This window comes from Eutrigla gurnardus, assembly GCF_963514095.1.
Source record: "Eutrigla gurnardus genome assembly, chromosome: 21".
Taxonomy (NCBI): Eukaryota; Metazoa; Chordata; class Actinopteri; order Perciformes; family Triglidae; genus Eutrigla; species Eutrigla gurnardus.
Window position 1 is genome coordinate 7,217,518 of NC_139932.1, and position 15,527 is coordinate 7,233,044.

At 42.0% G+C, this 15,527-nt stretch overlaps 1 protein-coding gene across 2 annotated transcripts in view; it reads right to left on the minus strand.

Annotated features, from left to right (window-relative positions):
- The window catches only part of btbd11a (BTB (POZ) domain containing 11a), a 149,482-nt gene that overhangs the window by 38,453 nt on the left and 95,502 nt on the right, over window positions 1–15,527 (minus strand). For both annotated transcript variants that reach the window (XM_084039011.1, XM_084039010.1), the window contains exon 2: window positions 6,477–6,626. In XM_084039011.1, coding sequence (XP_083895137.1) covers window positions 6,477–6,626 — 150 coding nt within the window. The remainder of the gene's footprint in view (window positions 1–6,476; window positions 6,627–15,527) is intronic.

Genomic DNA, 15,527 nt, shown 5'->3' on the forward strand with positions numbered 1-15,527 from the left:
ACCGTTCTGCCTCAGAGAGAGACACCGGAAAGGACACGAGGGCGTCATCGTCATCAGTAGCTGTGGTGGGCAAATGTGTACAAAGAAACACTTGCAACCTGTTTTCTGGCCGCATGACGCTCTTAATGGGCTTTTCACTTCCAAAATAAGTCTTTCGCCTATTTTGTCCTCTTCTTTTCTATCGCCGTGCTGAGAAGTGGGTCAGGTGTGAGATTAGGGAAAGATGATGCATGGCGAAGCAGGAGAAGTATTTCAATTCATCTGATGAAAAATGAGAATGGTATGGACGGGCTCAGGATGAAATTACAGCTGCCAGTGAATCCGGCCGGTCGGTGTGAAGCCCACCCTCCATAGTGAGTGTGGGTGTGAGCGGAGACTAAAGGAAGCTGGTCTGAGGCATTCATCAGGATAATAATGTTTGTTTGATAGACAGCGGAAGCGTGTGGTCATCAGTTTGAGTCCGAATATGACAAGTAAGCAGTCGGTAATCTCTTCCTGGAAAAGCAAAACTTTTCCGTAGGCTTTCAACAGCAAAACTCCTGCAGGTTTGCAGAGGGAGAGGGATTCCTCTCTGTGAAATCCACTCAGCCCTGAAAAATAAGCACTTTGCCTCTCTGTGCCACAGTAGAACGCACGATGACTCATTGTTCAAGCCGGCTATTGTCAGCCGGGGAAAACACAGCAGTGACGCCTGAAGGTTTGAAGCGAGCGGCCTGTGACAAACATCAACATATCATCCCAAAAAACTCAGAGTGACAATTATGTATTTAGTTGTCAAATAATAGAAAAAGAAAAGTACAAATTAGGCAAACTGATGGCTTGGTCAACTGTGGTTGCTGTGGTAACAGCGTGTGCAGTTTGACACAGACCTTGAGCAGCCGCTTTGTCGGAAACGCATAAGACGATCAATTTACTGTTTACAGAGCGGAGAGAAAATAGTCGTAATAAACACGTGGCCCGATGGATCTGGTTTGATTGTCCAGGTGTGCAGTCTGTTGGCTGCTCTCTGTCCAATAGGACACAACAGGAAACTCTTCAAAATGACGCCGTTGAGATAACCACGTTAGCTCCTTAACGTTGGTTCCATGTTTGTTTTAGGAGTGATGATGATTACTTTTAAGGCTCCAGACCTTATTTGAGACCCTTAATTCCCTTATGACCCTCAGGCAGTCTACTGGCTGGTCCAGAGTCTAGGAGGAAAACTAACGGGGACAGAGATTTCTCAATCGAGGCCCCGAGGATCTGGAACGACCTGACCGAAGAAACAAGGCTGTTTTATCAGTGTCTTCTTATAGCTCTCTTCTGAAACCAGACTTTTACCAGAAAGCATTTCCTGAATTGATCTGAGTCTGCTTATTTTATGGTTTTTTAATGTCTTGGTTATTTTTTCAATCGTGCTGTTCCTTGGTATTTAATTTTCTCCCTGTGAAGCACTCTGCACTTTGTTTTGATGAGTAATCCATAAAAAACAAACAAACAAAGGAAGAACCGTGGAGTTCTGTTGCACATGACAAGCACATTGATTGCTTGTGTTGCCGGGAAAAGCACCAAAAAAAAATAACATTTTGTAAGCAATTATAGGAACAGTTGTGATAGGAAAGCTGATATTAACGAGATAAAAGAATCCAGCGTAGGAAACAATCAAAACGACCTAAAAATAGAATCAAACATGGATTTTTTTTGCTTGTATTAAAATCTTAAGGATCATAACTTTGACAAAGCCATATTTTGAAATGTTTCTCCGTGGTGGAGGCACACCCAGCTTCAGGAATGGAGGGCCCCATCGTTAGGGGCCCGCGCTGGATTACATTACAACGTTTATTTGCCTCGCGGCGGCTCTCTGACCCGCCGGACGGCCGCTGTGCTGACAGATGAACGGCCTTTCTCTGTCACACCTGGTCACAATATGTCAGTTCAGTGCCTATAGATCCTATACACCACACACACACACACACACACACACACACGAAGGAAACCACAGAAAGAAAGTTATCCTGGCAAAGTGTCATGACAGATGAGGAAAAGTGAGGAAAAACACCGGAGCATCAGACAAAGACGTGAGACACGATGAACGGGGAGTTAATACCCACCTCTGAAATAATTACTCATTTTTCCACCTCTGGAGAATGAAATTATGCATATAGTGATGAATGTTGCTCTTTAACAGCCTCTCCTATCACCCATTCATCACCGAACAACCCGGGTGTGAAATTGCCTTGACAACCGGCTCAGCGAGGCCACTCAGCTTCCCAGTGATCTTGTTTATTGTTCAGATATCGAGCTAATAGCTTAAAATTGATTTCAATTTAAACAATTATAGATGTGTTGATACCGAGCTGATTTTGAACGCTTTCTGTGGGGACGAGGTGGCTGAGCGTAATGGATCCGTTCCAGTCCCTTCCATGCTGTGAGGTTAGAGGCCGTATTTTTACATTAACATCATTAGCAAATGATTTCTTGTGAACATGATGATAATAAACGGGGTTACCGCTGAGATGACTGGCAGCCTTTATCACCCTTACATTGATTTTCTTCGATTCTGGCCACCATATGAACATCTAGTGTTGTGCATTAAATGCTGCTGTTCTGGTCTCATCAGCAGCACTCCAGTTAAGAAGAGCCAGAGCTACTTGGCTGCATCTCTCGCACAATTTGCCCTCACAAACAGTGCAACAGTCATGTGGGATTGACAGGACGTGTTCAGTGTGCATTAGCTGACTGACTGATCCACTCCAAACGACATTCTCTAACTCTCCAGCTCTAATATTTAAGATGAGAGATAAAAATATGTTCATCTAATAGTTACAATGCACTTAGAGCATTTAGCTTTATGACCACTTGCAGAATTTCTTTCACTTCTCATTGGTGGACGTAAAAAACGAAACCTGCGACCTCCTCAGCACCTTTTTAAGCTTTAAGCACTATTTTTCCAGTCGACATGCACATACAATATTTATCTATGATGTATAATCAGGTGCAATATCAGTAAATGTGAGTGCATTCTTCGATTCGCATATCATGTGTCATCCGTTATTTAGTCATTCGGAAAACATGAAAACCAATTCCATAATAATATGTTATCTACCAGATTGACAGATAAATATATAAACGCAGAGAAGAGCATTCACATACTTCCAATGTGCTCTGGAATTAGACAGCAACATGACAGCCAAACATTTCCAAATGTCCAAATTGAGGACCTCAATAGATGGAGAATAAACACACAACAGGAGAAGCTGGTGCAGAATGTACACGTTATTACTACGGATGACGTCCTCCTCACAGTTCAGAGGTAATTGCAGCCTAATGCACAATGTTGTAAACATCTCAAAATCCTGCCTTCATGTTGCCAGAAAATAGCCAGTTTGTGCTCCTTTATTTTTAATTACTCCACATATTTTCCTTCATAATGCTGTTATTTTTGTTTGTGTAATGATTCAGTGTGGCTCTCCCGGGCTTCGTGCCTTTTGAGGCGGCATTTTTTATCATATTTCCTTTCAGACCACCATGTTTTTCCCCCAACAGAAATTATAAGAGGAGGGCATATTTCTACATAAAAACAGACAGACTGCATCTGTCTGCGGTGTAATAGACACTGGAATGTATTTATCTATGTTTATCTTGATTTATCTACCTTGTTGGAACACTGCCATCTTCATACACAACCCACTCTTCCTCACACTCTTATTAGTTGTTCTATATCTGTTTCTGTCCACGCCCTACCCGACTGCTTCACATTAGCAGGTACCTTGTCTGTCATTCTGTTCAAGTAATCACGTGATCTTTTCATTTTGTTTCTGTTATTCCCCTGTAACGTACACTGCATGAATAAAAGTTAAACATAAAGAACTTTAATTCCTAAACCGACTTCTCCCGTTTCTTCTCTTAAAGCGTGAGGGTGGGGTTACGCTATATTTCAAACCAACGATATGTTAATGTGAGTCTCACTGCTGTCTGTCTTCCCTACTCTGTCTGTGGTTCCTACTGGAGACATAACTCTCTAAAAACAGGTCAAAAATATATAGTTTCACTTTTTGAAAAGAGCAACAGAAAACAGCTGGCAACTGTAGTTTTTAGCAAATATAACTAAAACAGGAGGAAATAGTGCATTTACAGGGGATTACTTTAAACTGCAGATTGGTAGCAGAACCGTGTTTGTGGATTTGATGTCAAATATAGACTCACAAAACCAGATCTATCTTTTAAACGCAAGCATAAATCAAAGAAGCTGATTGCACACATGCTGCACTGGATGACAGGCAAACTACGCTTGCAGGTTGTTGCACCTGTGTCTGATAAATAAGATGAATAAGATGCAAAAGTTCCAGCAGAGATCTGCTCCTTTAAGTTTCTTGCAGAGGCAGATGGTGGAACATGCTAAAAGTAGCACCCTTAATGCAATCATTATGCGCTTGATGAAGCAGATTCACACTCCTGTCATTCAGTGGCTCGCACTCTGTAGATCAATCTGTCCACATAACGCAACATAAGGAGGGAATGATGCCACAGAATCCACTAAAATCCACTAAATGTCTGTAAGCAGCTGGCTGGAGCTGCGACTGTATTATGAGCCACATGTCAACCTCTGGCATGTTGGACTGGCCGACCCTGGAGGTAAGGAAGTCCAGCTGAGGCGGCGCGGCCAAAGAGTTAAACACACGGTGCATTAAACAGGAATCAATCAGCAGCATGTGCTGCTTTTCCTGCCTTCTGGTCCGAGCACGTCAACAGAATGTTCCACACTTGGATGCTAATGATGCCTTCAAAGTGTGAGTGGTTTCACTTCGTCTGCCACACAGTGATGTAGATTTTTTTTTCCATGAAGTATGCAGAGCATCCCAGTATGTATCCTTAACCAAACCAGCAGCAAACAGAAACCATTAGTGGCTCAGGCCTCAACACTAAGGATCGGCTGATGGAAAATGCTAGTAAATGTAGTGACTCACTTGCATGATCGGGAAAGTGGTAAAATAATCAAGAATAATCAAGCACGTCGTGAGCTGATGATGAAAGTAGCTGAGGAGTGAGCGTTCCTGATCCTCTTATTAAGAGTTGCATATGTACAGTGGTGAAGTTGAGCACAACTGAGCATTTCAATCGTCTTGGAGGAGTTTGATTGGGTTGCTTTAGAGGATGTGGGAACACTCCAGATTCATTTATTAAATACAAATTAAACATTACAATTAAGTCAAATCAAATTGAACTCTGGGCAAATAGATTTTACCCATTTCATGAAGTGAAAAACAAAATTAACCTTTAACATTTAGCTGCTTAAAAGCCTGATATTCCCCTCAGGATTTGGAGACAAACCCAGAGCTAAACACACAGGGAATATTGGACCAACATGCACCAAATAAATGCAATTTGGAATGAAAGCTAATGTATAAGCGAGATGTGTATATAGGAAACTTGCCATATCAACTTAAAAGGTGGTCAGTTTTGTTATTGGTACAGGTTTATCCATGACGTCTTCCTGTTTCTCCTAGAATGTTCTATTTGTTTCTGTTTGTGGTGCATCTATAAATGCATCCCAACTCTCCCCAAAATGCGTACAGGCTTAATCACTACTGTGACACAGCAACTGGTGACAAAAAAAGACTACAAATTGTTACTTTAATCAATGACACATAGGGAATTGCCGGCTTGTGATGCACTCTGGGAATGAAACAAACATTCATCCTGGACAAATGTGCACGGACACGAACGCCGCTGTGGATGTCTTGAGGGGACAGGCTGACCTAATGTGTGACTGTGAGGATGGGGGGGGGGGAGCTGGGTTTCAGTGTTAAAGGTGGAGCCCTTCCTTTCAAGTTGAGGTTAAAAGCCTCTGAAGCGGCGACCTTGGATTTAAAGGTCCCCGGGTGTGACTCATAAGCAGGTGCTAGAACAGCTGTAATAGGAAGGATCCTGGCTGCAGCGGGCCAGAGGGTGAGGCAGGGGGAGAGACGGATGAGGACAGGGGTGAGGGGGCAGTAGAGAGGCGGTGGGCTGATCTCAGACCACCATGACAAGCCCACAGGGACGGGGAGCGTGCATTCCTTCCTGCTGAGGGGGCTGTTTGGCAAACACTTATGGAAATAAGCCATTGACATTATCAGAGTTAATGTGCTTAACAATTACAGCAGCATTAATAATATGCTGCTGGCTGAACTGTTCATCAAACATTAGTGTCTGAGACCGCTGTGGCCGGAGGTTGCTCATGTATAAGGTGTTGTTGCTGGAAGTCAGTATCACTGGTTCCCTCCACAACAACACATTGGGATTCTTTTATTGGATTTTGGATTATTGCATAAAATATGCACTGTGGCAATCATGCATTCATGACACATTTTAGAAGAGTTAAATCAGGAGTACAAAGCTAGCACCTACACAAATGTTGTCTCATTTAGGACTCACTCCTGCAAGGTTTCCCTTCTTCTCTCACATTCCCATCATGCACTATGTATTGTGTAAACGGCTGGTTAAAGTGAACTCACTCAGCTCTGCGATGCTGCCCACCCGGGTTGCGAGCAGCGACTGCTCCAGCGTGCGGAGCTCGGCCTGGGTGTATCCCTGACCCTCGCTCCCTCTCCCTGAGCGCTGCTGGTCCCGGTGCAGGTTCAGACTCTCCGGCAGGCTCAGCACACCTGCACACAGGACAAACACATTCATGCATTCTCTGTTTGAGGAAAAGTGCCAAAAGTTTTCATCTGCAGCACATTTCAGATTCTCACTTCTTTTGTTTTTTGCTGACGTCAGATTAAATATCAATTCTGTGAAATAACAGAGGAATGAAAACTGGGGCTTTCAGTTAAGTTGGTAAGCTGGATGAAAACCATTAATTTCACATGCAGCAGCAGAGAGCAAACATTTGTTTAAGTGATTAAACATGGAGTCAAAGTCGCAGGTCAATGCATACTGTACTGTAAGTCTTCATTTTGTGGTGAAAACACAACAGCTGGTATCACAAATATAAACTCAGAGGGTTGGAATGAATGGGATCTATTTTGTCCGTGGTGATGTGTAGCAGCTCTTCCTAACAGAGGTTTCACGACTCAAAGCAGAATCACGTGTCACCTTTGAAATAAACTGTCACTGCAGTGAATGTTATGTCTTGCAGTTTGACACAACTCAACTTTTAGTTGCGAGCAGGAAATGTAAGTGAGCCAATTAGACTTTGGGACATATTTGATATATCAAAGCCCTAAATTCAAAGTGTGACCTTGGGCATAAACAGATGTGATGTGTGTTTTCCTTGTGATTCCATGTGTGTTCCGGTCACCCCCCCCCCAAAACATCAAGGTATGCAGGTTGGATTAATCCATTGAGGTGGTGCTACTTCATTCTGGCTTTGTTTAGCTGCAGAGAATGGCTAGTGACAGATGGGATATTGAGTTTTTTGCTACAGGAGAATGGAAAGCAACACCCTGCCGAGTGCTAATCCTAATGACACGGCACAGGGGGATACGCCGTTTCTCAGCAAACAGTAATTACAACATGGAGCAACGCAGTCAATTTGTCTGCATGTGATGTCAGCACAGATGAAAAAGTGCAGCAGCAGCAGACCCACGAGTCTGGAGTCCTCCCTCCAGATCCACAGGACCCTCCCAGCATGTCCTCTTCCCACAGTGTCCAGCCCAAGAACTCCAGTGCTCCCCAGGCAGAGTCCCGCTCCCTCTTCCTCCCACAGCCTTTCCGGAGAGGTCAGCTTAATTCGGAGCCTCCCATGATGATTACAACAGCCTTCTCTCTGACTGTTTAACCACTCAACAGTATTGATGGGGCAGCTGCTATTGGGGTGTGTCTCAAATGGAATTCCTTGCAGCTAAAATGGATGTTTTTGCTCTGTAATGTTGTAGCATTTCCACATTTCAAAGAGAAGAAAGATTCCCTTGTAAGGCAGCAGCTCCCAAGAGGCTTGTCAGATCATTTCCAGGGATTGCCAGATGGGGGGGGGAATTAATAAATGAATACACATATTTGAGGCCTACATTACATTGCCTGCACCACTGATATAATTTGCCTCAGAATAGATTTTATTGAGTGAGAGTTTGTGACGAGGTCACGACTCCAGAAGCTTGGGAATTACTGTAAAGACAAAGTTTTGAAGACATCTAACTGCTGTTTCACCAGGACTTTTAAATAACTATTTCAAAGTGTAGCTCGGAGCTACTTCACACTGAAACGTAGCAATTTAAATGCAATTTAAATGGTTAAGGATGCTGCTGCCTGTTAACCAAGACTTTGAAAAAATGAACATTCACCCACATTAAGCCCATTCAATCGTGACAATGTGCATATTTCTACCTCACAGCATTTACATCAAGATTCAACGCCTTTAGGAAGCAAAGTAAACTAACCGAATCAAGAGGGACTTTATTTAAAATATACAAATCTGTGAAACTGCAATGTAACATCAGCGTTGCTCTGCTGCAATATTCTTAGCGCTGCTAATGTCGAGGGTGAAAAAGTGAAGTAAAAAATTCTGAGAGAAGATTTCAGAGTGCCTGAATTCCTCCAAGCTAAAAGAGGATGCTGTCAGTCATTCTCCATCGCCTGTCCCAGAGTGAAGCAGAGAAATCTACTCAATCACCAAAACCACATTGGCTTTCACGGCTGCCTCTGCAGGAGATTTAGCTCTTGTTGGGAAAACAAATTGAAACAATCCACAGTGCCTTCTGTAATCAAGTCCGTCTTGACCGACAGCCCAACTTCATCACCCTCAACATTTTCTGCTCCCCCCCATTGCCTTAACTGTTCTTCTAATATATTCCAGGGAGCCCTTTGCTGAATTATTCATAGCGTCAGATCAAGACATATAAACAACTCTGCAGCTCTCTCTTTCCCCACCTCCCACTCCCTCTACATGTTATCTCTCACCAACACTTGGCTTCTCGGGATAAACAGAAAAAAAGAAGAAAGTCTGAATATTAGATCCTAGGTGCTGTTTGTGTAATAAACATCAAGGTGAGAAAGGAGCCAGTCTGGCCCCTTGGAGACTCGGATAAAAAGGATGAGGCGGGGATGGAGGGAAGAGGGGGCGCTGACACAAACGTCTGATTAAAAAATGACAAGCAACATGAGACGGCGGAGCGTTACGGGCGTGTTTTATAACCTCATATTTCTGAGTCACTTCAACCGCATCTCCCCGTGACCTCCGAGGTAACTGGATGAGCTCAGCGGCGTATAAACGTATACTTGGGAAACAGTCTAATCCCAGATAAACAGATATGACCTGCATTTTTCTATTCTGGGGATTCCTTCATCTCCGCTGCTGTCAGGCAGATGAAGACGGAGACTGGGTCACGGGGACGAGACCACTTTAGAGCTCCGAGCGGCGTACCCAAACCCCCCCCCCCGTCTCCGCAGAAATACTGCTGCTCCTGCAGGTCGTCGTAAATAACGTGGAGAATATTGAGCCGTTCAGGTATGTGCTCACAATGGCTGTCTGTGCGGGGACAATTCACCCGAGGAGGTAGGGAAGAGTCTGGAAAACACATTCAGCAGAGAAGCAGAGCGACAGACAAAGAAAAAAATCACAAGACTCAAAATAAAGCAATTACTATAACTCTCACAGCTTGAGACTGTGGAACAAAGATCTTCGATATTAACTAGCATTAAAGTCGCTGCCGCGTTAATGAAGCGACTTCTCAACCAGATTTTTGATGTTTACATGAGCCTGATGGGCTGAAAATGGTTTGAGGAAGAGCAACGCAAATACAGTGCTTGTTCTTTCTGTGTTTTGCAGCTATTAAGACGTCTGCACGACAACAACACAGGGACACGCAGGGTTCAGCTCGGTTCACACTCCCTGGTGTGTCTACAAATGAGTCTCACAAGTTTGCCCCGATGGCCAGTTCGAAAGCTAAAAATGATCTTCTCTTATCATTGATTACAAAGCTAAAGTGGTTAGCTTAGCTTAGCATAAAGACGAGAAGAGGTGTGAAACATCTCGCTATTAGCACGTCTATGCTCACTAATTAACACAGAGATCTTCAACGTTTTCCAAGCAAAGCCCTCGGCTGATAGTGATATAGGGACCCACTATTACATATCGTATAAAATTGTGTTGCTTATTAAACCGGTCAATAATAATATGTAGTGCAGCCTATAGCGCTAAATGCTAAGCCATTAAAATAATAATTGTTGATTCATATATTTATAGAACATGTTTTAATTCTATTTTGGCATTTCTACATCACATTTTCACCTCATAACATTTAACAAATAGAAGATTATATTTTCTTAGTATAAGTTGTATCATGTGTATTTTTGGACATATTTGAATTTTTGGATAAAAAACATTGTGGGATCAAATACGTTCTGGGACCCCCTGCAGTAAGTCAGCGGACCCCTGAAGATCTCTGAATAAACACATTATACGTATTTTATTGGTCCAACTTGAGAGGTGTTGGTTGGTGCATTTGTACTTTGGGACAGAGCCAATGGAGCTGTTTCCCACTGCCTTCTAACCTTTATGCTAAGCTAAGCTAACTGTCTCCTGGCTGAAGCTTCATGCACAGATATGAGAGTGGTATCGATGCGCTTGCAAGAAAGCAAATAAGCCAACATCCTAAAAATGTTGGACCTTTCTTTAACAGCTTTTAAACAGCCAATAAAAAAAAAAGCGTGGTATAAACAGAAATACAAACAGAACACTGCTGCTGATACTGTTGCCCTTTCCACAAGACACATGACGTGAGATGGTTTGCGAGGTGAGATCAGTGGACCGAATCATTACACAGTGTCCACTGAACCCTGATGTAGATGAATGTAAGCATGACCTAAGGCTATAAGCGGAGGACCTTAAGAACCTTGAATCTTGAGTGTCAACTTTCCAGGAACTCAAGAAAACACAATGGAAACGTTTTAACCTCATCCAGGCGGCTTTTTGAAAAGGTTTGATGCGGCGGAGGAGTGTGTGGTCCATTCAAAGGAAAACAAGACGATAAGCTTCACAGGCCATTAAAGTCTGACAGACAGAACTTCACGTAAATCTCATAAAGTGTTGTCCAGATCCACCACCTCCACAGAGACACCAAAGAAACTTTCATTCCAACTTTGTGCACACCGATTTCTCAGGTGAAAGTAAAGTATGTTTTGTTTAGAGATTAGAAGAAACCACTTCAGGGAAACCTTGACATTTTGGATTCAAGACATTTTTCTACAGCTGTTGCCTGAAAGGTTTACAACCTCCCGATATTTGTACATCAATCTAAAAAAAAAGCCTTGTTGAAGACCAGAGGAGATGCCTCACGCCATTTTGCATCTCTGCCCATCTCTGCTTACATAATATAACATTTTTATATGTTCTTCTATTTTGTAAAATGATCTTTGATCTAATATGAGTACATGTGTAGGGTTGTAACTAATACTTATTTTATCATTTATCCATAATTATTTTCTCCATTAATCGTTTGGTCTTCAAACTGTCAGAAAATCTGTTGATTGACTAATTGATTTATGGACTTAATGCTTCAGCGCTACATGGCTCCCATACGACGGCGTATTAGGGCCACTTTAAAACTAGCAAATTTGCAAGTTTTAAAGTGGCAAATTTGCTAGTTTATTACGATGCTAACAACCTGCATTTATGCTAGCTAACTTCGCTTCCGAATGTCGCTTTTATCTTTCTAATTAATTCATCCCAACGTGTGACGCTTTGCTAAGGCCCTTAAGGTAATGGCTGTTGATGGTTATTGTTGGTTAATTTTATATGGGCCAAATTGTCATCTTATTTGTGTTTATTGAGCAGGTAGTTTGCCTAAGATAGCGGTAGCTTTCACTTGTTGTCATAGCAACGGCAAACATCTGGGTCAAGCTACGTGATTACTTCCTCTATGACCGCTAGCTTAGCCAAACCACCCGATCAACAAACACACATACCGTAAGATGACAATTTGGCCCATATAAAATTAACCAACACTAACCATCAAGAGCCATCACCCTAAGGACCTTAGCAAAGCATTGACACATGGGATGGATTAATTAGAAAGATAAAAGCTACATACATGGGAAGTTAGCTAGCATAAATGCCGGTTGTTAGCATCGTAATAAACTAGCAAATTTGCCACTTTAAAACTTGCAAATTTGCTAGTTTTAAAGTGGTATTAAAACTAGCAAATTTGCAATTATTCTACTGTACTACCTTCCATGTGTCCTGAATAAGTTTATTGTTATTATTAGCTATTAAGTAAAGGTGAGGGAATGACTCGGGGATGTGGACGATTCCGCATCAATGCAGCGAAAGAACATAATCGTGAGTTTGGTTTCAGATCAGGTTTCACCTCAGTGAGTCCTGTCCTGCTTAGATTCTCTCCTCTTTCTCGTCTCCGTTAGTATTTCACTCGGCAGTCTCGCTGCAAATATTGCTCTGTTTCAACAGTGTTGGTTGAAAAAGAGAAAAGGGCATGCAGGCTGAAATTCAACCGTGATGTTTTGAACCCAACGAATCGATGCAGTGACGCGTGTCTATCTCCCGTACGGTGACGTTTATCTGAAACGGGACAGACAGGCAGGAAGGAATTTGATGTGATCGTTGAAAAGATTAGCTCACAACCTTTTCTAACTGTGCAGAGCCGAAGTTGTAGATTGATTGATGGATGGAGGTCACGATATTATTGGTTGGTACTATCGGATGTAAACACACGTCTCATTTTGTTTTCTAGGAAGAAAAATATATTGAATTTTGACACGAAAATGAGAAGAAATTGATTTTTCAGCACATATATATTGTAAAATATAGGTGATAAAATTCTGAATTAAAAAGGCATTTTCAGAGTCAAATACCATATGCATTCAGGAATGATGTTTTGTTCATGTACTGAGGTGAGTCACACAGATACAGGTGTTGGAAACATGCAGCTTTTCAGATAATAGGGTGTTTGGAGTGACTGCTTGTATTAATTGATTGTATTAAAGTAATTTGCTGTAATAATGAAAATCTGTTGAGAATCGTACATTCGAATAGCTGACGGGTAAATTGTAATGGAACTGTGACGCTAGTGAAGATTCACACCTCCACTATTAAACAAGTGGTTTTACATGCACGGTCAAATGAGGCACACGTGTGCACGTGTGTGTAATTAATTAATCTCATTATTCAGTCTTCCCAGTCTTTTGCATAAGAAAGGCGCCGTTTGAAAACGGTCTTTTGAGAAGAGAAAAGGGAGATGACATTGTCTGGGCTGTTGGAGATCGGGCCCAGAACATAATGGGATTCATGATCAATGCCGTCCCCTTTCATGATAGACAAGCTATCCTTTCTGAATGGCTTCACCACTCCAGAGCAAAGAAAAGCTCAATTCCTAAATGCCCGACCTTTGAACAGTCTCCTCGAGAGAGAAAACACTTTAAACCAAATTAATGCCCGAAAAGGACTCGAGCTCTTGCATGACATTTTGATTTGCTGTTAGTCACAAGCACTGAGCTTCGTCTACTTAAAAAGGACAAGTCAAGGTCAATTAGGTCAGTCTGACGCCATTGAACCACCGGCGCCAACATGCAGCACGCCACTGCAGCACCACCACATGGCTCCACGCCCTCATTTTCTGCAGGAATGTCCAATCGATTTTCTGTTGTGAGAAAGTGGCACTCTCCCCTTGTCAGTGAGAAAACTGCCGGAATATTAACAGGTAGTTGCCATGGCAACAGGAGACTGCTGCCTAACAGCACAGTGATTGCCTGAGCTGGAAAAAAAAAAGCAGCATTTCTTTTTCTGTTTTTTCCCTCTACTGTAAGGAAAAGCACATGCAGAAGAAAACCCTCTCTGGCTGCTCTCTGACTTTTAAGCCTCGGAGTCACATCAACATGGATGACCAGCCACCCGACAAAAAGCATCCCATCATAGGGGGCTGATTCAGTTGGGTAATTGCTGCATCTAGTGTACCAGAGAGACATTTATTTTCTCATCAATAATGAATGAATGAACTTGGGACTCAGAACACATTAGCAGTGGAATTGCCAAAATGATTAAACGGCTGACCCAACTGGCTAACTGCAAATGTCAGCCGTGGATCCACCAGCCAGCTGTTAGAAGAAGCCCACAGCATTGAGAGAAAGAGCGGACGCCGAACACAACCAAATTCAATTGAGCCTCGTTGTGCATTCACATCAACGTGAGGGTCGAGTTCCCTATCATTTTTAAATACGTTCTAAGCTTTAGGGCTCCCAAGTTGATCAGCAGCTCTCGTCTAGAGAGAAATCAACCGTGTGCCGCCGCGTTGTCATCAGCATCACTGCTATTCTGTCTCACCATCATATAAGCAGACTCCACCATATGGTGACACTCATTTTTAATGGAAAGGCTCAAAAGGTGATTTATTTATTTGACACAAACGAGATCCATATGTTGTGTTCTACAGGAATGTATCATAAATGAGTTCTCTACCCTGCAGATGAACACAGACACCCCAATATGGAGATAACTTAGTCATTAAAGCTTTATTTTCAATGTCTTACAACAAAATTGTTGCCACTGTTAACAAAAACATTGGACCGTCATCAGCTGGAATCATGAGCTCCGTATTTTAGCTTGATGCAAGTTGGAAGATGCAAACGTTTGGAATCTAAAACGTTGGATAAATGTTCATAAAATGCAGAAGAATATGACGATTAAGTGAAAACCAGTCCTATAAACTAAGCTGAAGTTTTGGGGCTTCATGGCTCTGCTATGACTTTGTGATATTCCCATATTTTTTCAGGGCTCATGCAGATTTTTTCTTTCTCTTAGTTACTTCAGTCCTCTTAAAATTCAACTAAATAAAAAAAAGAACGCAATCTTCCTCTGACAAATGAAATGTTTAATTCATAAGTGCTCAATTAAATACACTGTGGGCTTTGCTGCCACAGATTTACATGGTCTGCTATAAGCAGCAGCTTATGGAGCCTGGTGTCAGCAAACTTTAGAGAGATGCTGTGTGACTTAATGAGAACATTTGCTGTCTTTATGGCAACTGATTAGGTTGGTGATGATGTTTTTAAAGCAACTGACTCAAGAGAGGCTCTGAACAGGAAGGTGAATGCAATGTGTTCAGCTACGTCTCCTATTGGTATGACATTTCTGTCCTAACAACTCTTCATGTTTATATATTTACAGAAGAAGACAATGTGCTCACATTTGTGTACAGTACATAAAAATAAACATTAGATACATAACTTGTGCGGACAAGGTGATAATTTGTGCCCACAAGATAACATCAACATCAAAAATGGGATCTAAATCTGGAGTCTCAGAGTTAGTTGAGTAAAATGAGTAATAAATAAACACACATTTCTGTCTGTCATTAGAGTAAGAGCAGTTATAAGTGTACAATGTAAGTGAAAGAGGAAGGAAATGAGACCAACCTTCATACTAAGTAATAAAATGCTGAAACAGGTAATTAACAAACAAATAAGCCTTCCGTGTGAATGTTCTGGTCATTTCAGATAAAACCTTTAAATGAAAGAATCATAATCCAATGGCCAAGGTCATTAGTATTTCATTTTTTTTCATTATTTTATATACGTTGACTTCCGACCTGCAGACAGAAAACTACAATGACCTTCCT